The 24,815-nt window shown below is 30.4% G+C and overlaps 2 protein-coding genes and 1 long non-coding RNA gene across 3 annotated transcripts; 2 read left to right on the plus strand and 1 right to left on the minus strand.

Annotated features, from left to right (window-relative positions):
- The first annotated feature begins 4,955 nt into the window (after positions 1–4,955).
- LOC106322629 (myb-related protein 306-like) lies at positions 4,956–8,292 on the plus strand. Its single transcript, XM_013760708.1, has 3 exons — positions 4,956–5,181; positions 5,277–5,406; positions 7,312–8,292. The coding sequence occupies exons 1-3, from the start codon at positions 5,049–5,051 to the stop codon at positions 8,063–8,065; spliced, it is 1,017 nt and encodes a 338-aa protein (XP_013616162.1). The 5' UTR covers positions 4,956–5,048; the 3' UTR covers positions 8,066–8,292.
- A 4,095-nt stretch (positions 8,293–12,387) lies between these two features.
- Positions 12,388–13,364, minus strand: LOC106323742. Its single transcript, XM_013761820.1, has 2 exons — positions 12,543–13,364; positions 12,388–12,495 (listed from the first exon to the last, which is right to left on the minus strand). Exons 1-2 carry the CDS (start codon positions 13,362–13,364, stop codon positions 12,388–12,390), a joined length of 930 nt encoding a protein of 309 aa, XP_013617274.1.
- Positions 13,365–16,630: 3,266 nt separating this feature from the next.
- On the plus strand, positions 16,631–17,624 carry LOC106326324. Its single transcript, XR_001267198.1, has 3 exons — positions 16,631–16,870; positions 16,961–17,417; positions 17,496–17,624. It is a non-coding gene; the product is annotated as an uncharacterized LOC106326324 (long non-coding RNA).
- Positions 17,625–24,815: the final 7,191 nt, after the last annotated feature.

The raw sequence follows: 24,815 nt of genomic DNA on the forward strand, positions 1-24,815 counted from the left end.
AGTTTTCTATTTAAACAATGCATCTCTTAACAAACATACCTTTTCATAATTTTAAATACTTTTAAAAACATTGAAGAGTTACAATCCATCATAATTGTCTGTTTTATTATCTAATGGTCCTAAAATTATTTTGGTATAAATGTCTTATATCTTATCGCAACTCTCTCCGAAGAGTTTCCATCTCAAACAACACATACCTTCTAGAGTAGCCCTCGATGTACCTTTTCACAATCTATGTATTGAACTTTTTACAGTAGAAATAGTTTTACAAAATATACTTGGTTCCTTTAGTATTCATCTCCTATATTTTAGTATTCATCTTCTATCTCATTTTTTTATTTTTTAGTTTCTGTTAAGGTATGTCATTTGGTATATTCTTGTAAACTTAACTATTGATGCTTAACTATAAATTGTATAACGGTTGCACAAAGTGTACAAATATGAAACAGAATTTAAATTATGAAAATGCACACATAAATAGTCTTTCGTCTTCTCCTTCCGTCGAAGTCGAAATATATGCAGAGCCGTAAGTTTTACCTAACCATCGTTAGTGTTTCACGAGTTTACACATGGCAAAATTTATATTAGCATAAAACATAAACAAACAATTTGAGTTTGACAGAAGTCATCTAAAGATATTATAATAATACTATCAATTAGGATTACATACTAGACAAACGAAATGACTTAAGTTTCAAACCAAAATATAAAGTATGATAATAACTATCGCAAGCGACCTTGCTGTTGTTGCCGCCAGAACGTTAGGATCAAGTAAAATAAGAAGTCCTAAAATTAATCTTTTTTTAATATGCAAGTCTCAAATAAAATAAGATTGCAAGTCTGTTTTTATTATCTAATAGTCCTAAAAATATTTTGGTTTATAATTATTTGGAAAGTAAGTTACATACATAATTGATGAAGATGGCAATTGAAGCGTTGCATTGGTTCGCGAAAGAGAGTGCTACTGCTAACTCATGATCTGAATGTATGCTTTGTGGCATTAAAAAAACTGTCGTCTTTCATTTTAAGATCTCAAAAACTTAATGCACATTTGTTGTAGATATATATACTTAAAATGTTTAAGTGATTTGATATTTATTCGAAAAAATAATCCAACATGCATTTAATGGGAACTATATGTGTCGTTTTGGATCCAGATGTATATGTAGCTATATAAATATGTGCAATGGTTTATAAATATATAATATTATAAAATAACTAAATTAACCAAAAAATCTAATCACATCATATTTGTAATCAATTTTAATATTTCTAAATATATATAAAAATTAATCTAAAGATAACTCATTAAAAACTTATGCAAATTTAGGATAAAAAGTTATTAAGTGAAAAACTACATACTTATACATTTTGACAGTTTATTTTAAACCAATGCAACTCTTAAGATGAAAATATACAGTGTTAGAGTGAAAGTTACGTTTTAGACATTTTGACAAATAAAAATAAATTAATGTAACTTTTATGATGAAAAAACGTATTATTTAGATGAAAAGATACATATTTCTACATTTTGACAACTTAAAAAAACAATACAACTCTTAAAACGAAAAGACACAATGTTAAAGTGAAAAGTTGCATTCTTGGACATTAATTAGGATTCTTATTAATGAGTTGTGTATTTTCAAAACAAAAAATGATTAGTTTTGTTTTTCCAACATACAACAATTAGAAACTTTTTTTAAAGTAGTTATAATATCTAAATAAGTATACTTATACAATTACTAATTTTAAGAGTTGTGTCTTTTCTATAAGATTTGTGTCTTTTCATTAAAAAAAAATATATTAATTTTGTTTTCCCGACATGCAACTATTGAAAAAACTTTTTAAAAGTAGTTAACATATTTCAACAAGTGTATTCCTATATTTTTTCAACATACAACTATTGGAACTTTTTAAAAAGTAGCTATAATATCTAAATAAATGCATTTATTAGTTTTAAGAGTTATCTTCTCACTATAAGAGTTGTATATTTTCATAAAACTGAAGTTAGTTTTGTTTTCCCATTATACAACTTTTATATCTAATGGTCAGGATTGATTTAATTTATACAATCCAATGGTGAGGATTGATTTAATTTATACAATAAGTGACACCATCATTTATTAACGCCAAGAAGGTCTTTTGTCATCCTGAACCAACCCGTTCCCTACAATGGCACCTTTTAAAAAATATATACATGTCAATATAGCAGTATCACCAACTGTCAATTTTTTTTATATATAAACTAAGGGATATAATACATTCTTCCTAAGAATGGTTACATCACCCAAACAATACAAACTGGCAACTGTTCTTTGAATATTCTCTTTTTCCAAACAATACATCCCATTTAGATTAACAAAGGTATTTTTTTTAAGAATAACTAACATACCCTTCATAATTGTTTTTATTTGTTAAATTAAAAAAAAAAAGAGGTGTGATTTTCAGTGTTATGATTTATGAAATATTAATCTACTTGTAAAATTTTCTTATAAAGAAACACATACCTTATGGAGTAGCAAAGTACCTACCTCTTCAAAAACTTATATACTAAACCTTTTTAAAACAGAAATTTGTATCTTTCAGAATCTTATATATTGAACGTTTTTAAAATAGAAACCTATAACAAATTGTTTTTTATTTCTCCTTTATTTTTTCACAAACGTATTTAAAGCAGAAACCCATATAACGTTCATAAAATTGCTCCTCAATGACTTCTTGATTTATTTCCGAGGTTTTTTTTTTCCGCAGATGTCATCAATTGTTTATAGAAAAAATCAATCTAACGGTTGAGTTTGCTCATAATCTTTAATCTATCGGCTATAATTTCATTTAGGAACCTGAGTATGAAAACATAGCTTCAATTAAACAAAAACCTTGTTCGTTCCTTAAAGAATTTTTTATTTTCTGAAACTTAATATGAACTTTTTTACTGAATATTTTTCATAATTGGAAAGTTGTATATTTCAGAAGTTTTACCTTCGAACCATTTCATAATAAGAACCGTTTAAATATTTGATCAATTAAGAAGAAAACATGTTAATTCATTAAAGAGTTGTATCTTATAAAAAAAATAACCATTGTACATTTTCACTCAACCATTTCATGATAGAAAATTGAATAAGTTAACAAATATATAAACCTTTTTGTTTTCAACATTTAATATATAATAATTTTAAAAATAATATTGAAATTTTAATTTTGATTAGTTAACCTAATAATTCTGAAGGATTGCATCACTTTGGCATAAGTGTTTTTATGTCTTTTATTTATAATAAAGTTCAAATAATCTTATTTTCATCTTTAATGTTTTTATTTTAACAATATCAGTTATATATATTTTTTAAAATCTTATATATATATTTTTTAAACATTTAATATGTAATCATTGAAAATTAATATTGAAAACTTAATAGTAACTTTCCTCCGCAATTTGGCGGAGGTCCGCATCCTAGTAAAACTAAGGGCAATAAAATATCACACGTATCTCTTCATTCTTAGGGGTGAGATTCAGGAATAATATTACATATATTTCACAAGTATTATAATCAATATATTTATTTTTGTCATTTTCTAATTTAATCTTTTTTGGTTATTCAACTTAATTAAAATCCTTTCATACATATGATAAAGAAAAAAAAATAAACTCAAAATGTATACATTTATATATAGAGTATAACTGTAATTCATGCGCTAGCGATCGAATCGGTTTAAATGCGTGTCTTTATTTCAATCCAACGAACGACCCATGTAACCAAGACGCTTGTCCTTTCCTTCAACATTCAAACTCTTTATTGAAACCTACTAGAGATGGCAATCATGGATCTGGACCGCGGACCTGGTCCGTAAAGGACTGTCGCGGAACGGTATTGGGACGAGGTTTTTTAGGCCCGCAAATTTGCGGGCCTCGCGGGACGGGTCTTTGCGGGATTGGGTCTTTTGCGGGATGGGTCGAAACGGGTTATGCGGGATTACATGGACCCGCATTTTTTTCTTCATTTCTTATTTTACCTGAAAAAGACGAGAAAGAGAGTGAGAAGAAAGCGATTCTTGTGACTTTTCCCCCATAAAACATAAGGAGTTCCGGTGATGATGATTCGAGCTCCGGCGATGACGATTCGAGTTCTGGTGGTGTTTTGATTTGTTTTCTCTTTTTATTATACACAATTATGAATTGTTTTATTACAATGTGATATTTTTTGTTTAAATTGATTGGTTTTATTTTCAGTATTGTGAAGTAGTGTTTTTCTTAAATTAAATTTGAGTACAATGGTGTTATTTAGGAGACAAGTTAGTTGTATATCATGTCACTTGTATAGCTTGGCAAAGTGATTTACGATTTTTTTTGCAATCCAAATAATTAAAAAGAGAGATGATTTGATGAAGACATACAAAACTTGAGCCAAATTATTACAAAGACAACAACTCAATCAGATTCAAACTTAACAAAAGCTAATGCTGATAACAAAACAAGGTTTTTAACTCAAAAATGCAAGCACAAACAGAGCTTTGTGGCATTGATTTTGATAAGGCTTCAATGAAGCTTAATGAGCTCTCTTCAACTCTCTTACACAGCTCTTCTACTTGAACATTCATGAAATAAGTTGTAGCAGGCGGTTTGATAAGGAGGCATCCCGTGGGACGGCCCGCGAAGGCCTATATATTATGCGGTACGGGTTTGGGCCGGCATTTTGAAGACCGCAGCCCTTGCGGGACAGGCCCGCTGTGACCCGCTCGACGACTAATCCGCTGCGGTACGGGACGGAACGGGATGGGTAAACTTGTTTGACATCTCTAAAACCTACCTTGTAATGAGACGACAACAGGAGCTAAATAAAAGTTTCAACAAAAAAATAGGAAAACTATTTCATGACGTACGAAATCGACATTTCAAGAAGACCCTTTTTGCAAAAATTTAATCATGGAGTTTTTCTAATTACTATATATCTTACGCACACATTCACACTATACCTACCTATTATATAATAGAGAGAGAAAGAAGAAGAGAAACACAGGAGAGACACGATCAAGAGCGTGTGCCTGTGAATATGGGTAGACCACCTTGTTGCGGGAAGATGGAGGTGAAGAAAGGACCATGGACTCCTGAAGAAGATATAATCTTGGTCTCTTATATCCAACAACATGGCCCTGGAAACTGGAGATCTGTTCCTTTAAACACCGGTCTTGATATTCTTCTCTTTTTCTTATGCATATCCCATATTTTTTTCTTCTCTTTAAACACCGGTCTTGATATATACATGTATATATGGTTTCAGGTTTGCTAAGGTGTAGCAAGAGTTGTAGACTTAGATGGACTAATTACCTTCGTCCTGGAATTAAACGAGGAAATTTTACTCAGCCTGAGGAGAAAACGATCATCCGCCTCCAAGCTCTTTTGGGAAATAGGTATTTAAAAATACTACCTTAGTTATCCTCCATTTATAGAAATTGTGTATTTTATATATTAATAATCCAGTCACTTTTAGTCAGTTATCATCTCATGAAACTTAAAAGTAAATGGTTATTGATCTTTATATATAAGTTGTAAACTAATTTTTATAGATGTTAAGAAATTTATATCTAAACTAGTATTATCACCCCGTGCTAAGCACGGATCAATTTGTGCTTGCAACTAAATTCTTTTTAAAAAATAAAATTATAGTGTTCTTTATTGTTTATTTTTTTGGTAAAATTTAGTGTTCTTTAAAACTAAAATAAAATAAAAATTTACAATGAACAAATGTTATTGTGAATCATAAACAGAAAATTAAAATTTGTTGTTACATCTTAAACTGTCCAATATATATATAGAGCTAAAATATTTGATTTTCCAAAATAAAAATCACTACGGAGAACAAACTGAAAGAATGGCTTGCACCAGCAAGATTAAAATACCAACCTTAGTTTTGTGGATAATTGACCTCTCTATTATCTTTGTAGTTTTTCCGTCTACTTCTATAACTTTTTTTGTTTTCTTTCAGTTTTGCTTTTACATTTTTTCATCTTCAATACCATACTTGCTCCAACGTTTTTTTTTGTTTTAAGGAAAATCTAGATTTTGGTAACACTATAAGAAAAATAAAACAAAAGTGTATCAATGTTGATCTGTTGATCAGAAGGTAAACATAAAATAATGTAACCACATTTTTGTAAGATTATAAATAAATAAAATAAATATAAGGAAGACCAACCTGATCAGGTTAGGTCTTGATCTAAAGAGTAAACATGAGTCTTTCTCGTCTATCCTATCACCCGAATTTTGTAAGCCTTATTTGTTACCTTGTAGTTATCACCGCATTTTTTTCTTCTAGTGTTGCTTCCAAAGTTTCTTTAAGACTTTGCAAGTGCGTTATAAAAAAGACTCGCTCTTACTCTCTCCCTGAATTATCACCACCACGATAAATGAACATATATATATTACAGCAAAACTGAGAACTGATTTAGTCTATTTTGAAAATCTTATTGACTTGTTTTGTTTATGTTTCCATTTTCATGTAGTATCTGCCAATATCTAAAAAACTATATGTAGATTAGAAGAGGAAGAGGTTTATGGAAAATGAAATTCAACATAAAACAAATTTGATTCGAACATGAAGAATTCGGGAGTTTTCAATCTTACTAACCTGGAATTTATGTTCATCTGCCAACTTTGAAATGAAGTTCCGTTTATCCGTCCACAGAAAATTTCTGTTTTCTCAATTCGTTGAATTTTTTTTTTGAATATTTTTGTTGTGCCACCTTTTGTCCATATACTATGTTTATATGGATCTACAGTTGTTGATTCGACACTGTAGATACACGACCATTAGAAGTTTTCATCACACTTTAGAAAGAGCCAGGAATCGTTTCAAAGAATTTGAGAATTTATAATTTTGAAAGCAAATAGAAATGATTTAAAGTTTATGGCATCATGAGTTAAATATTTTATAGGGAAAAAGATTAACGGTTTCCAAATCGTGAAATCGTGGTGTTGTGTGAGAAATTTTAGGGATTTTTTAATTTTATATAGATATAAGTTTTAGAAAAAAGAAACTGTTTTTTTTTCTTCTATTTAATTTGTGAAAAATAATTTTCATGTGTCACAATTTTATTGATTGAGTGACTTGTGCTTTAGTGTATAAGGGATGAAATGAGATTTGCAATAATATATAATTATATGAGCTATATCATAAGCTGATTTCAAAGTAAAAGCTCATAAACTTAATAATATATTTATTTCCTCTCCAATATCTTTGTTTGTTTGATCTATCGATTAGTGTTTTGTTTCTAGTTTTTTCTTGAATTTAATTGGCTATCGTCTTTTAATTTCAGATGGGCAGCCATAGCATCATATCTACCACAGAGAACCGACAATGATATCAAGAACTATTGGAACATTCATCTTAAAAAGAAACTCGAGTTGAAGGTTCAAAATGGTATCACCAACGAAGATAACACCGATATGACAGAGATTCCCTCTTGTAATATTCACAACAATAGCTGTAATAACAACAACAACAAAAGAGTCGTCAACAAAGGTCAATGGGAGAAAAAGCTTCAAACAGACATAAACATGGCCAAACAAGCCTTACTCCAAGCCTTATCACTTGACCAACCATCTTCATCGATCCCTCCAGATCCCGACTCATCAGAAACTCATCATTCTGCCACCTCTACTTATGCCTCAAGCACGGATAACATATTTAAGTTACTACAGAACTGGACAAGCTCATCTTCTTCAATCCCTAACACTTCATCACACTCCATGAACCGGGGCTTAAGCACCGGTGAAGTAGGAGTTCTTGATCATCAGTCTTTGTTCTCATCGCACTCAGAATCTGGATCAGTTGATGGTAAGTTGAATTTGATGACGGAGACAAGTATGTTCAAAGATGGAAGCGAACCTAACGGTGACATTGAAGCAACTACCGATGCTACTACTGATGATCATGGCTCCTTGTCTTTGATCGAGCAATGGTTATTTGATGAACAAGGTATATGTCAGTGTGATGGCAATCAAGAAGATCTGATTGAGGTTTCTTTTGAAGGTATAGATAATGATAACAACGATCAAGATTTGTTCTAAGAACAAAAAAAACATGTACCAACTCCAAAATGAGGTTGCACTTTGCACCTACTTCGAACCTTGTCTGGGGGGTAGTGGGGAGATCTATGTATCATAGGTTTACTGTCTTTATTTAGCTGGATTTTATTTTACTGTGTGGCTTGCTTGCTTGTTTTTTTTTCTGAACATTGTGTGGCTTGCTTGTTGTCAAGTAGATGAAAATAAAATTGTGAACTGTGTTCTACTTCTATATGTGTGTTAAAATCTAGTGCAATAAATAAACTGAGCTCTTTTATATTTATATTTATATTTTGAAGCATTGTTATTTCTTTTTGATACATTATTTATTATTTTTGACGCAAGGTTTAAACACATTACTTTTTCCAGGATTGAAATTTGTAATCTAGCCATTTTTTATCAGCGTGACATAGTTATACACTTATGCTTATACACTTATACTTATTATACCAGTGGTCAAATTCAACCCATAATTAACTTTACTATATATATGAACTGTTGACGGGATTGTGGAATCAATTAATATAAGTATTTGATACATATATTATTATACTCCATTTAGTTGCTATTAGCATTATTGTTTTTCTTTAATATTGGATTTTTCACTGGATTGTTTTAATAGATAAACAAATGTGAATGGTGTTTAATCTAGTTGATAGTCTTCATTAAACTTCGAAACGTGCATTAATGACTACTGGGTCATAGTCTCATAGACTATTGACTATTTATTAATTTATTTTGTGAATGACTATATCATATTAATTTCAAAATTGACCAATTATTAAATCACCATTTAACGTAATTAGACAAGATTCGCGGGGAAATAGACATTTAATTCCTGAACTTTTTGAAATCAGCAATTTAAATACCGAACTATTGCTCACACGATTTTATGCCCGAACTATTTGTTGACTCGGTAAATTAATGACTCAAAAGTCAGCTGTTAAGTGTTAAACGTTTGTCATTAGTTTTAATCTTCCTCACTTACTACATAACTCGAAATCCCCAAATTTGGAACCCTAATTTCGAGAGAAGGTGATTTCGGCGACGATAGAGGCGATTTCCGGCGAGATAAGAGAGAAAATCCGGCGACGTGATGAAGAACTTCGAGAAAAACAAGAAACTTTGCCTTGAAACAACTCAAATTTCTTCTGGATCGAAATCTGTAAGTCATATGTTCTTTACTGTTTTGAAGAATCGAGTGACTGGTGAGATTGAAAGGTGTATGTAGAAGATAGATTACGAACTTTAATGTTGGTTGCTATGTCTTTAGGAAGAGTTAGGTCCAGAATGCATGAGCGATTCATATAGTTGTGGGATCGTGTATGGAGAGACATGATATCCAAAAAAATGTGTTTGTGGAAGTCCGGTTAAGATCTTTACATCAAAGTCTATAACTAATCTAGGACGTCCTTATTTCCGTTGTACTTCTTCTCGAGCGGTAAGATTTACTAGACTACTTATTCTCATGTGTTAACCATTGATAACTTTCTTCATCTTTATCTGCATACTAGGTGATTTTTTCGTGCTTATGCACGGATATAAATATTTCTAAAGTAAATATATTATAATAATTGATTGCTACTTACTTTTAATTTTAAATTAATTTATATGCATCACTTATATTAATAATATTGTATTACTTTAATTATACATATGATTTTATATATGTTATATCTAATCGGTATTTTTGTTTTTCAGTCGATTTAGTTATCATTTGGGTAAATTGGATTGCATCTATGAATTCAACTGTAATATTTTTTATTCTATATATTAAAATAAAGTAAAGTGTCTGATTCCAAATTACATAAATTAATATAACGAAATGATAATATTCTGAAGTCTCATGCATATATATAAATTTTACAAAAGAACTAAATTGTAACAGTTGGTTAATATTTTATTTTCATTTAGATATGCTTTGAGTTGTCCTATGATTTATAGTTATAAAGTAAATTACTATTCTTATAAAATTATATATTCTTATCGTAGTTAAATCTATGATTTTAGATATAAGTTGGATTAGTCGAATCACTAATGTTGTGAGTATACTGAGTTATATATATTCTTTCAAATTCAAAATAAAGTATAATTATTTTTTTATTCTAATTAAGTCAAATGTGCATGTATTTCGTAATATTTATCAAATTATATGTTGATGTTTTTAAAAACAATTATTAGAAAATAAAGTGATGATCAATATGAATTTACATGCGTAAGTAGGTGATACATTTTTGAAAGTTCATGAACAGATATCAATATTTATAATAATTAAATTATTCAACAAATTCTAAACAATTTATGCCTTTGATTTATTGAATGGAAACTAAAATTTATTTTAAATAATCTTAAAAATTTGAATTCAGATTTGCTTTGATATTTTGATTATGGTTCTATTAAGTTCCACAAACATAAAAACATAAAATTTTAAAGCAAATTTAATATTAAGAAAAAATAACTTTAATAATGATAAAATATAATATATGTACCTCATTAAATTATTTTGTAACTATTTGATCAAACATTTTTATTTTAAAATTTTATTTTTAGTTTTTTTTAATTATCTCTTAAAAATAAGCAGTAAAAAATTGTGATTTTATTTAAAAATAATAATATATAAGTAAAATACAATTTATCAATATTTTTTTGTTGTACTTGAAAAATATTATAGTCAACTAAATATATGAAAAATAAATAAAACATTTCAATATTACTAATTATTAACTATTTTTAGACAATTAAACATATATCAGTTTATGTTACTCAATTATTTTATGTAATCATCTAAGAAAATATATAGATATATAAAAATATTTGATTACTTTGAAATTTTTTGTATTGTTTAAAATGATATTTTAAAAGAAATAATATTTTTTTTTCTAATATCAAGATTATCTGTGTAAATTGTTTTTTAATGAAATCACATTATATAGAAATTTATAATTTTCATCTAAGAAAATATAGATATAAGGAAAGTATTTTATTACTTCAAAATTATATTTTATGTTATTTAAAAATATTTTTTAAATGTAATATTACTATTTTGTCAACTTTCTCTTTTTATGAAATCATATTATATATAAATATATTTTTGTTGTTCAATTCCTTTTCTTAACTTTATAAAAAATCTCCTTTTTTATTATGTGTATATTTTTCGGAAATTTTTTAAAAGGAAACTAAATAAATAAATAAATAATAGTATTTAAAATGTAAATTAATTCATTAAGGGTGTCAGTGTAATCAACCATCGTGAGACTTAACGTGAGAGTGACACATAGGAAACTGACTTCTCAAATAATATTATAGAGATGTGTATTTCAGGATGGTCACTTGTTCAAGTGGGTTGAGGATGGAACATATGAAGAAGTGAATGAGCTGAAAATAGAAGGGACGTTTTTAATAAATTATCTCAAGCTTCAGATCGAGAACTTGAAAGAAGAAATCCAAAGATGCAAAAACGAGATGAAAATATTCAAAAGAAAGACCATTGTGCTTTTTGGTGGCTTGTGTGTTGTGGCCATTGTTGTCTTCTGTGAGAAGATGTTTGACCAAGGTGAAAGTTCACTTGTGTTTGGTAAGAAGAAAATGTAAGAGAATATAAGAGAATATGTATGAAAATGTAAGACAATTTATGTGTTTGGTAGTGAGAGAATATGTATGAAAATGTAAGACAATTTATGTGTTTTAAACAAGGAGAATATGTATGAAAATGTAAGACAATTTATGTGTTTGGTAGTGAGAGAATATGTATGAAAATGTAAGACAATTTATGTGTTTGGTAGTGAGAGAATATGTATGAAAATGTAAGACAATTTATGTGTTTGGTAGTGAGAGAATATGTATGAAAATGTAAGACAATTTATGTGTTTGGTAGTGAGAGAATATGTATGAAAATGTAAGACAATTTATGTGTTTGGTAGTGAGAGAATATGTATGAAAATGTAAGACAATTTATGTGTTTGGTAGTGAGAGAATATGTATGAAAATGTAAGACAATTTATGTGTTTGGTAGTGAGAGAATATGTATGAAAATGTAAGACAATTTATGTGTTTTAAACAAGCTTTTGAGTAATATTTATTGAGCATAAAATTATCGCCACTTGCTAGTTTTCAATACTTAATTTTTTTCATAAACTTGATTTTAGATTGGGGCTTGAGTTTACAAAAAGAGTTACCCATCCATACATATCCGAGACTTAAAATCCTACATCACCAAAGGAGAAACCCGAGAAAATCCAAAACGACAAGCCAAACAACATCCTTACACACTAAATAGGAAAAAAACTTCAACATAGCATAAACATGAAGACCACATCTGCACTTGGTTATGTAGAGAACCCAAACACTTCTTGTGATGCTCCTTGTGATGATTGAGAAGGGGGAATTTGTGATGATCCTTGAGTAGCTCCTGGCTGCAAGTTTGAAGACCATCCCTACATTAAATAAGCACCAAATGTCAGTGAATAAAGCCATTTCAAACCTGTTCTTTCCGTGGGCGACCTCTAGGACGTTTTGGTGGAGGAGCTGCGGCTGGATTAGGACACATAGTCTTGTTATAGCCTTCCTTCCTACAGTTTGAGAAAGTATGAACTCGACCATGGCGGGTAAGCTTGTGTGGATTAGAAGAAGACTCATGATGAGCTTTCTTTCTAGAATGATCGTTAGGTCTCCCACAGTTGAAGCGTGAGGGTGGTGGAAGAATAGGGAGCCGACCTAATCTTGGCCACGATTGCATCCCTTTAACTGGCTTCATACCTTCTGCATATAGCTGGCGCCATTTTGAAGTCAAGTAGAAATCAGAGACATAATCATTAAGATCTAATCTTGTGTTTGTGATGACACACATAGCATGCATACAAGGCAAACCTTTCAACTTCCAGTTGCCACAACTGCATGTTTTCTCAGCCATGTTGTTGGTGTCTGCATCATTGTGATACTCAATCTCATGCACCTGTCCAGTGGTCATATATCTAATGCAATCCTTAGCTCTTTGCCGGTTAAGCTCAATCTCCTTATCTTCTCTTGGCGTGAACCGTTTATTCCACATGTTGGTCAAAATGGTTCTCTTTGTGTTTCTCACCATGGTCTTTCTCCTAACATCTGTCAGCATATCAAGAAGAGGTTTCCTTCTAGACTCCCTAACACTTCTATTGAATGATTCTGACAGGTTGTTTAGGTTGTCATTGCAGCATGATCCAAGCTTGAAGAATGCACTGGACCATGTCACCGGTACAGTAGACTGCAGAGAGTGATAAGCTCCTTCATTGTAGGTCTTAAGTGCCTCTAAGTTGGTCGTAAACATTATGGTGTGTAGCTTCGTGCTATTTTCCAGAATAGACGCTCAAGGACAATGTCTTTATTTGTCTTCTTCCAGTTTTGTAGAACATGTCTAGCACACATTCTGTATTCGGCCTGAGGAAGCTCTTCGTGTACTGCATGTGATATTCCCTGTCATGTCCCCGATCCTAGATAGGATCGTCCGGACGGACCATGGTGCGAGGAGACGCACCAGTCAGGTCGTAAGACCTTGAGACAAGCGTATCATGGTCCAAATTGATGGTTAAGGAAGTCAGGCAGCTGAGACTTAACCTGGATACAATGGAGACAAGTTGAAGAGAGCTGGACGAGTGATCCGGAAGCTGGACGAGGTCCGGGTCAAGCACAATCAGCTAGGTCCGGGAGAAGCTCACCTAGACTTGGTCAACTCACGGGAGCTAATGGACTAGCTCACTCAGCTGGGGCAGCTGATGGTCAGCTCATCTCAGCTTGGCGGAGTGTTCCGGTCTGGACCAGTGTGGTCGGGTCCGAGCGGTTACCAGACCGTGTCGGCGGCCCGTGTGGGACGATGGGTCCGTGTGCAACCACGATCGGACCAGGACGTTGGGAAAAGGCCTGGGAGTTGGTTTTCATTTGGGAAACTGCCAAGGGAGCAGTTGGGCGGTTATGGGGCCAGTTATGGGAAGTTTATAGGTGAAAGGGTGCAAGAGGACAAGTGGCACCCATTCGGCCAATCCCTTGCAACCGATCGCCCAAGGCAGTTACCGGTTCCTCTCTCTATAAATATAAGGCTCTGGGGTTGATTTTGGGCATCATATTCCTTAAGGAAAGCTCTGAGGAAATCGTGAGAGAGAAAGCAAGAGAGAGAGAGACATGCGGTGGAAGAAGAAACCGTGAGTGGTGGTGATTGTTCTGTTCCGGCGAGGACTAGACCGTGAGAGACAAGGCTTGTGGAGATGGATACCAGACAGAAGGAGAAAGAGAAGGAGAAAGAGGCGGCGCAAGGAGACCGCACGCCTAAGGTACGGGCTTGGACCGTGGTAAAGGAAAGTAACTGTGAGGACTCTAGCCGTAGGAAGATGTGTGGTGAATGGGTCATTCCTAGTAGATGTGAAGTATTGATAGCCTACTGCACAAACTGTGAACTTATGATAGACTAGTGTACATCTTGTTTAGTATGAACGATTGAATGATGTATGAATCTCAGTTATTATTTATGAAATGTCAATTTGCCTTACTTGATTCTGATTTTTAAGTGTGATTGAATAAACCTCAAAACTATGATAACTACTTAGAAACATATTACACTCGAAATTGGAAGTAAAGGAATCAAACCTAGTAGAAATGGTTAGGTAAGCCGCGGTCTGGTTGGAATGAGGATTCCAGGATCGGGTCTTACATTCCCTGTACAAATGAACAATCAAGGCTAAATACACCAGAGAAGTCTTAATATATACATAAAGAAATGATGAACATACCTGATGCTTGTTTGAGATTATTGTTATAGCCTCGCCATCGTCAAGATCCAAGTCTTTTTTCAGTAGTTGCACAAACCATAACCAATTTGGATTATCCTCAACTTCTACCACAGCCCAAGTTATTGGAAAATCCTATATATTATCCCCATCCCTACCAACAGCAGCTAGCATTTGACCTTTAATGTCCCATTTCATAAATGCAGCATCCAATCCTATAATGGGTCTACATGAGCCTTTCCATGACGTTTTCAAGGCTTCAAAACACATATACAAGCGGTGAAATCTTTGTTTGCTTCAAGGAACCGGACCAGGAATTGTATCAGCATCCATTGTTGATCCGACATTAGATTTACGTACCTCTTCATGGTAATCCCAAAGTCTTGCAAAGTGGATTTCATGACCCGCCTTTCTTCTGGCTGCAAGTGTTGCCTTTGCTCTTCTACATTGTTCTTCGGTCACAGTCATATTATACTCTCTCTTTATTTCATCAACCATCTCCTTCGATCTAATTTTAGGATTGATTCGAAGTCTCTCCTCAAATAATTGTGCTATTGTTCCACACTTAAGCAGCTTCGTATAACCAGACCTAACACAAATATGTGTGTTCAAAAATACTTTCACCATCAGCTTGTTCCTGCCTTTTTCGAAAGAAATGTACACTCTCCAACCACATTTTTCTTTTTCATGTTGTGTGCACCGAATTCCAAGCCTATCAGCTGAGGACTTATAGAACTTTATGTCGTATTGTGTCTTGAGAGAATACTTGAGAACAGCAAACTTAAACTCATCAGCGTTATCAAACTAGATACTGAACTAGTTATGGTACTTAGTTGGAAGCTACAATACTATTTGAAATTCAAATATTTTGTTTCGCAAGCAATAGATGAATGGTAAATTGTCAATAAAAATTTACGGCCATGTAAAATTCAATATGATGCACATTATACAGATGAAGAATCAATAAATCATGTCCTATTTGAATGCCCACTAATGATTTTTAATTTCTTGATCTTCGCAAACACGAATTACTTATTTTGGAAAATTTCAAAAGATTATGATTTCACCTATTTTTTTGTGAATAATGTTGTATATTAGGAAGAATATAAATGATAAGGTTTATAAGAATCAAAATGTAACTCACAAGATATTTTGTATATAGTGAAAATTGAAGGTGACTTGTGGGCTGAGATTTACAAGTTAACAACTTAAAACTTCAGAGGAGAATTAAGTATGCTATTCAATCGAGCCAACAATTGGAAGATATGAGATGATGTTATGTGGATGGAGCTTGGAGAGAACAATGCATTTTTAAGGGTTAAGGATGGTTTTTCAGCACATGTTCACTCGGCCGGCAAAAGTATGTGGGTCATGAATATCTGACTAAGCCTATCACTTTTACATGCGGAATTTGAACTTTTGATTTGGTCGATAAAATGCATAAAGATCCTATAGTTCTTTTGAGGTGGTGTTCGCAACAAACTCTTCTTAGCTAGTGAAGATAATATTTACACTAACATAATAATTAGGTTTCACTTTGGGCTTGGATGAATTTCAATGATGTAAGGATTTTTCAAACTTTGTAATCCAACATATTCCAAGAGCAAATCTTTATATATAAAGTAAGCTTTGGATCCCTCCTGATGATGCCAACAAGGACGCCACGTCATCAATTCGCGGGCTCCTGTTGCGACACGTCAGAAACGCACCATTTCATTAAAGCCTGATTCTATTGATACGGGCTTGGCGTTTGGGCTTCATGTGCCGACGACCACAATCTTCTGCTGGAACCCTAATCAGCCTCTACGCTCTCCTTCGATCGGCGCAGATGCGATCAAGCATCTGTAACGGTTCTTCGATAATTAATGGTCTTAAATCGTCTTTAATCACCATCCCACTACGAAGCTCCCTCTCCTGCGCTGTTCGCCGTCTTTGCCACCATTGACTTTTAGGGTTCTTCCTGTTCTTCGAGCTCTGAGTAGATAAACCGACATATGTGAGACAAATCGTTATGACGAATCTCTAGATCAAGCTGTCAGACGCGTCGTTTCTTCCGGTAAACATCATCCTCACAAGTCTTAATAACGCTTGAAACTTCTTTTTCGTTGGAATGTCGAACTCATCTATCCTCCTCGCTGTTGTTTAGAATCAATCTAGATCTGAAACTCTCAAGCGTCTCCTCACAGGTTGTTTTGCCTCTTCAATTATCTCATAATCTTCAGTTTGATCTCTGTTTCAATATTTGATCTCTGTTTCAATAGATTTAACGATTGAAGAAACACTCGATGATGTTTTATGGACAGTTTTGTTTTTATCACATAACCCAAGCTGCAAGCTTGTGTTTTTGTTTGCATCTTTTGCAGTTACCATCACGTATCTCCTCTTGGGTTATATGCTTAGATGGGTTCTTCTCTTGCAGATTTTGAAGGCTTTAAGATCACATGAGAGCCTGAGGTTGTGATTGCACCAAGTTAGCAGCTTTACATGATCGATGTATCTGTTCTTTAAACATGGGAGATTGTGTCATCGGAGCTTTCATCAGTATTCTTGAAAGCGTTGCTATTAATTTTGGAACAAACCTTCTCAAATTGAGACATAATAAGGTAAGCATTTGCGTCTGGCCGTACCGCTTGGTTTCATTTGTCCTCATGTGCTTACTTTGTTGGTTTGTGTATTATCAGAGAAAGAAGTTAGCTTTACATGCAAGATAATGGTCGAGAAAAGACGTCATTGAAGCCTCTTATACAGTTCAGACATGGATAGTTGATGCAACTGTTGATCAATAGAAAATGCCAGAAAAAAATGAAAATATAAAGGTGCCAACACGTCACGCCAATGATTTTAGTAATTACCTTTAGATCAAGCTCTGTTTCTTTTTTTTTAAATGATTGTCTTTCAAGTGTTTCTCCTTCGTTCTGCAGGATGAAAGGAAGGATACAACCGGCAGTATGTGTGACATGCTTACCTACTACCTAGAAGAATGGTCTCTTCTCGACAGAGATCATTCAAATTCTTTGTAAAGAGCAACTGAAGCCTCGCAAACCAGCATGCTTCGTTTTCCAATTATTGAAAAAGCTGTGGTAAGTGTTTGTTTTGGCTTACTTTGTATCAGTAGAGTCCATTTTATGAATGATTTTTTATGATTTTTGTGTTGTTAGGTTGATATTCTATCCCAAGCATATTGTTAGTTCAGCTGTTGATGTCGCGGTCTGGCGTCTTCCATATTCTCGCCGATATCCAAGGTGAATTTCTTTTTCTCAGGAATTTCTAATGATCTTATGAAGCTTATCCCCTTATCGTTTCTCTGTGCAACGTACTGCAGATGAGGTGGTTTCATGAGAGTTTAGAGATGCATACAATTATCATAATAGTTATTATTGGATATAAAGTGGAAACTAGCTGTTATTCGTTTTTATATGCGTATGTCCAGAAGCTGAAGGCTGAATTGTTTATTAGTTACTCGGTGTTTTTGTGGACCTTATCTAAATGCAGGTTTCTTTTTATTGTTTGCTGCCATTGGTAGGTAGATGAAATGAATTCAGTAATGGCGGAAATGATGAATATCACTGCACAAGAAGCAGTCTTGCGCAGGTTAAAGAGTAACAGCTATGCAGGTTAAAGAGTCATCTCTCTGCTCTCGGCTTTTTTCTTCCCTTTTACATTTTTCTTCTTGATCAAGCTTTTATAAGAAAATCAATTCGTCTTGATATGTTAATGACTGTAGCATGAATACGCACATAATACAACTACGCTGGAAACTGACTTCACAACTGTAGAAACTGATGGGTTTTCCATGACTTTTGATGTTCTAAGATTTGTTTCAAGTTTCTCAATTTCAATACTTAATACGGTTACAACAAGTAGCCTGCTTTTTTTTTGTGCACACAAGGAGCCTGCTTAGCTTAGCTTAGCTTTTAAAAGCTTAAACATGTCATATATTTATTTAAATATTTATGATTAATATTATGTTTTGATTCAGTTTTTAACAAATAATTTCCTATTGTAGTGAATTCTATATTCATGTTCAATTATTTAAATTATTAATTTTAAAATAAAAGATGCAAAAAAATAAAAAAATACAAGTACATTCAATATATACGAGATATAAAATAATCAATGTTTTGAGTATTAAACCTAACCATAACAATAAAAACTCAAATCTACTTACTATATATAAAAAAAGTTGAGCAAACATTTAAAAAAATGTATACCATTTCAATCATGAAAATCATGTCATGCTAATACAAACTTATAATCTCTAACAGCAACAATAAAAATAAAAAATAAACAAGTTTAGGTAGACATATGCGAAGATGATATAACAACGTGTGCTCATTGTAAAAAATATAACAAGAAAGAAAGATAATAACTAAAATAGTATAATGTCAGAAAATGTATTTGAAAACAAATTAAAAACAAAAACAAGTTAGAAAAATAAACGAATATCAAACGTTAAGTAAAATAATGTAATATCCCTCATCACTTATTTTTTTGTTAAAGAGAAAAATCATTATTATACACATCTCTTGAAAATGCAAACCTAAAACAGAAACCACAAAATCATACAAAAATAAAATCTAGATCACAAGTAAAGTATATCCCGCCCGTAGGGCGGGTCTACCCTAGTACATTAATAAAGGATAAGCTTGTATGAAGTGCTCGAGGTTTTTCTTTTACTATGATTTATGTTAGTTTTTTTCCATCGAGTTTTGTTAATTATTCATTTCTAAATTGAACTCCATCATCTAAAAACTTTTCCCCGGGAACAACAAATAAACATTCATATAATTCTTTTGTTTTTTTTTGTTTATGTCGGATCCGCACGACCACGCGGATCATTTGTTGTTCCAATTATACAAAAAATTTTAATAGGCTTTTAAAGCACACAAATATTTTTAACAAAATATAATTTATAAAATCAAAATGTTTTGACATTTTTATTTTAGTGTATTTAAATATCTATATGTATACATATAATTATATTATTTTGTATTTATTAATATGAAATTTTATAATATATTATTTAATTAAAAAATTTTGTTCTTTCAACTCTTTTTGTTATGATTTTAATAAAAAAAATATTTGTAATTTATTTGATTAACTGTATGATATATTTTGATTAATTTTTTAAAACATTTATTTGATGTCAATTAATTGCATTTTATTTATATATAGTATTTAATTTAATATGAAAGTTTATATAAATTTAAATGAATGTAAATTTTAGTTATGATAATATAAATAAAATAATCAATTAATTTAATTGATTTGATATTGTTTGAAATTATTTTGTAGTTGAAAAACTAAGTTATACTTATTTTTGATTTTTTATAAACTATTTGAATGTTTTAGTCAGTTAGAATGTTTTATATTGTTTGGACACAAGATTAATTATTATGTTGTTTGGAAACACATATAGTAGTATAATATTGTTTCCATGATTACTTTATAATAGAAGTTTATATTTAATTTAAAATATTATAAACAAAGTTGGGTTCAAGTGAATGTTTCTGTTTTAATAAGAAATATACATAATTAGATTTGATATTATCAAATTTTAATATTCATATGCACAACCTGTTAAACTAGGTACGAGTAACTAAAATCAAAACTCCAGTGTTACGTTGAACTATTTGTTTTCCTGCACCACGTGCATAAATAAAAGTTTAAAATATTAAATTTATTTGAAAATAAAATTTTGTTAATTTTTATATGTATTATTTGGTTATAATATTTAATTTTAAATTTTAATTTAATTATATGTAAAATTTAAGATAAATAAACATTTTTATTTTTATTTAAATTTAATAATATATTTTATATATTTAAAATTATAGTCTTGAAAATATTTTTAATATATATTTTTTGGTTAAAATATATTAAATCAAACTCTATAAAATTAAGAGAAATTTTGTTAGGTATATAACTATCAAAATGTAAAACAAATAATATTTCTAAAATTTCCTTCATCACAGCCCTTTTTATTGTAAATTTCTGCACTTGTAATTTAACTAGTAAACGGTTTATTAGAACTTGACAAGATCCCAACCATGGGCCTTTTATATGCGTTTGATTGGATCTCCATATCGGTTCAGTAGTGAGAAAAAATAACACAAAGAACGAAAGTCCTTAAGAACTTGACAAGATCCCAACGAAAGTCCTTAATGGGTGGGTCTTTCACTCTTTCTAAATGTTGCTCATTTACGAAAGAGACAATCATAATTGGTTTTTAAATGCCGATTGATTGATTTTTAAACATCACCGCTCTATTGATCAAAAAAAAAAAAAAAACATCACCACTCTCAACTTCAAGTTCTCCATGACAATTGTATGCCACCTTATTGAAAGATGTTTCGATATTTTGTTTTTTACACTTTAACTAGTGTTTATTTTCTCGGTAGAGAAGAAAGAGAAAGACATTTCGCAAATTGATTAATCTAAGTTTCAATTGATTAATAATCATTTTCATATTATAACTATAATATATTACCTTTTTTTTCAAACAGCTATAATATATTACCAAACCGAGACACAATACACAAAATTTTCATGTATAATAACATACAAGGTGAAGATCCGCATCTAACGCAGAATGAAGACGCATAATAAAATTTATATATACAAATTATTTTTGCATATTATTATTTATTTTGTATTCATTACGTATTATGAAATAACAAATATATTAAATAATTTAGAAGCGAGTAACTATTATGTATATAATTAAAGTGGAATAATCACATAAATCAAAATAATCCCTTTTGTTTATTTACAATAATTTTTATTGGTAAATAAATAAAAACAAAATCATTTTATTTATTTTATACGTTATAAAATTAAATTTAAATGATATTGACATATATATATATAGTATATTTTAATATGGATATTTATTAGTTGGGGTTTACTACTCGTATAATTTTATTAACATTTGTATATTTTTGTACCAAAAAAATTAAACCATTACTCACAAAACTTTCAGCGTGAGATTTTTAATAATATTAGTAATTTATAATTGTTTATAAAAATTCCATACAAATTTCAAAATTAAAATATTAAGGTCTCAATACATTTGCAATTAAAATTCTGAAATTAACATATTTATGTATTTTTATATGGTATATAGATTAATTTTAATAATATTATATATATATTATACATAATCTGAATATATATTAAATGAAACTTATTATTCATATTATTTTATGATCATTTGTATCTTGTTATAACAAAAACGTTACACCATTGATCACAAACTTTTTAATGTGAGACTTTTAATAATATTAGTAATTTATAGTCGTTTAAAAAATTCAAAATATAACATTTAAGAAAAAATATATTTTTTTATTATATGATTAATGTGATTGTTTAGTTTCTTTTAAGAATATAAAAATTAAACAAAAATAATGAATGATATGAAAATTGTTATCGAATCTTTATTATTAAAAATCATTAATTATCATATATGTTAAACATATTATGTAATTTTGTAACTTTTATTTAAGGAAAGTAAAGAGAATATATCTTTGTAAACTACTAATCAATTTTATATTTAGTTTAAAAAATATAATATATGTTTAGATGGACCAACTAATTTTTTAAAGATTCTAAAAATCATCGAAATGATGACATGTGGATACAAAAAAATATTGTAATACTCCTCAATTAATAAATAAAGGATAGCTACTCCGGGTATCCAAACTCTTAATTTATTTAATACGAATTTCTAAGTTGGAAAATGGCAATATATACAGTTCAGAATTTCTGGACATTCACCATACACCTTAGTAAAAAAGTTTATAAATGGATAATTCTGATCAATAGTACTACAAATATTTTATCACAAAATAGCGTATAACAAGTTTTTTAAAAAAATATCATTGAATATCACGAGAAAGACTAAATTACTATATGCCATTAACTCTAACCATACACCATAAACTTTAAATCATAAACTCAAATATAAAATATATTTTTATTGTATAATTTATTATTTACATATTTTAAATAATTTTATATTTATATTTAAATATATTATATTAATCATGTAATTATAAATAAATGTATATTTATAACTATACCCATTAATGAAAAATATTTTACAAAACAATTTCCTTTGTCTATTACTTTTGTAACAAAATTTGTTGTAATACTTCTGTTTTACAAAAAAAAAATCATTTTGACTTCTTTTTATTGTTACACTAAAAAATTATTTTAAAATTTTCAATACAATTTAGATTTTTATTTTGAACTTAATTACAAAATGTATTTATTTAATAAATAATTTTAGTTATCTCAAATAATGTACATGAATATAATTAATTAATAATAAAATAAATAGATTTTAATTATTTTTTAATATGTGTAAAAAATGTCAAAATAATATTCTTTGCGAAACAAATACTGTTTAAAAATATTTTTCTACTTCAATCTCTTTTCATTTACATCTTTCTATATCAATCTCTTTTCATTTCCTTCAGTTAAATGGATGTATATGATTACAGCCGATGGGGCTAGAGATGACAATCTCCATGACTTTTTCCGGAACGACGAAATCATCACTGGTGATTCTCTCTCATGCCATTGGAGGTTGTTGTTGTTGAATGCTTGAGTTGGTTCTGCTTGGATTCTTTATTCGGATCAGATTTGGGTTGGGTTGTTAATTAGAAGTTGCAGGAGCCATTATTTTAAGGTTTGAAGAACCATTTTTCTCAATAGCTCATGTTACCCAACTCTCGCTCCGATCAGATTCGGTTCCTTTGGTCCGAGTTTGTTTCGTTGCTTAGCAGGTTTGTAGGTTGTGTTCTGCTATTGTACCGGATTCGGTTCATTGTCGTATAGTTTCAGTGTTTATTTTCTCATTCTACTACTAGCAATCATTATAATTTCTGTTAAAAATTTAAAATTTTGGTATAATACTTACCATTTTACCACAAAAATATCTTTTATTTAAATAATAATCATAATTAAAACTACACTGGTCTTCTTCCAACAAATTCGAGTGGCCAATTAGATGTTGTTAAAAGCAGCCAATATATAATTTTTAATTAACAGAGCCAAATCTTTTTTTTCCCATGCCATAGTTGCTTATAGAGTTTAACAAGTAAACAAATACCATTAACCTAGACGATAAGGAAAATTCGATGTGTGGACCGTTTGTGATTCGAAAGAAGCTGCGTATTTTATTTTTAAAAGAAATTTCACGCTTTCAGACACACGGAATATTATTATATCATCAATAGAATTAGATTCAAGAAGCAAACAAAAATGGAATTAAAAAAAAGGAATTAGATTCATCTAAATATTTTCGAGTAAAATAGCTGATCCATCCGACTACTATCATCAATAATCTCATATTTCCAACTCAATTAGTCTCTTATTATTCTTGGTCATGGTTACATATAGTATGGTTTTAAATGTCTGTCAAACGGCGTATACAACATTTTTTGTAATAAAATTACAGGTACCTAAGACGATTTTTATGGGGTTTGTTTGTATATTAACATTTTCCTGAAACTCAACTTAATAGAAATGTCTTCTGTTATATATACATTCGCGTTGTAAATATATATATATATATAAATTTTCATCAAACCTTTTTAATTACATTTAAGCGTCTCCCAAAGGTTCAGTATTCAAATAAAAAGAAGAGAGAAGGCGACACACATGTATGGAACTTGTATTCGATTTTTAGACTAATAAAACTAAGTTATGTACAAATTAACTCACGCATTGTGTGATATACTGATCCTGTGCTTCTTACCTGTGATATACTGAATAGCGATCCTATAAGCTTGACGTATGAAACAAATTCAATATTATTCTCCAAATTAAAATCAAATCCAGGTTCGATCATATAATTATAAACCATCATAGTATCACAAATGCCACTCATTCATATGAACTATATTAAGATTCAAAAGCTAAATCTATAAATATACGTTGTTTGGAACCACGAGTCGAGTAGGATGGATTTTACAGCTTTTCAAGATGGATCAATA

This window comes from Brassica oleracea, chromosome C2 (assembly GCF_000695525.1).
Source record: "Brassica oleracea var. oleracea cultivar TO1000 chromosome C2, BOL, whole genome shotgun sequence".
NCBI lineage: Eukaryota > Viridiplantae > Streptophyta > Magnoliopsida > Brassicales > Brassicaceae > Brassica > Brassica oleracea.

What these genes read in the sequence shown, in the direction of transcription:
- LOC106322629 (XM_013760708.1), top strand. Translation starts at nt 5,049, where the DNA reads ATGGGTAGACCACCTTGTTGCGGGAAGATGGAGGTGAAGAAAGGACCA. An exon ending in ATCTGTTCCTTTAAACACCG is followed by an intron (nt 5,182 to 5,276) that starts GTCTTGATATTC and finishes ATATGGTTTCAG; the next exon opens with GTTTGCTAAGGTGTAGCAAG. An exon ending in CAAGCTCTTTTGGGAAATAG is followed by an intron (nt 5,407 to 7,311) that starts GTATTTAAAAAT and finishes TTTTAATTTCAG; the next exon opens with ATGGGCAGCCATAGCATCAT.
- LOC106323742 (XM_013761820.1), bottom strand. Translation starts at nt 13,364, where the DNA reads ATGTTTACGACCAACTTAGAGGCACTTAAGACCTACAATGAAGGAGCT. An exon ending in GTCGCCCACGGAAAGAACAG is followed by an intron (nt 12,496 to 12,542) that starts GTTTGAAATGGC and finishes TATTTAATGTAG; the next exon opens with GGATGGTCTTCAAACTTGCA.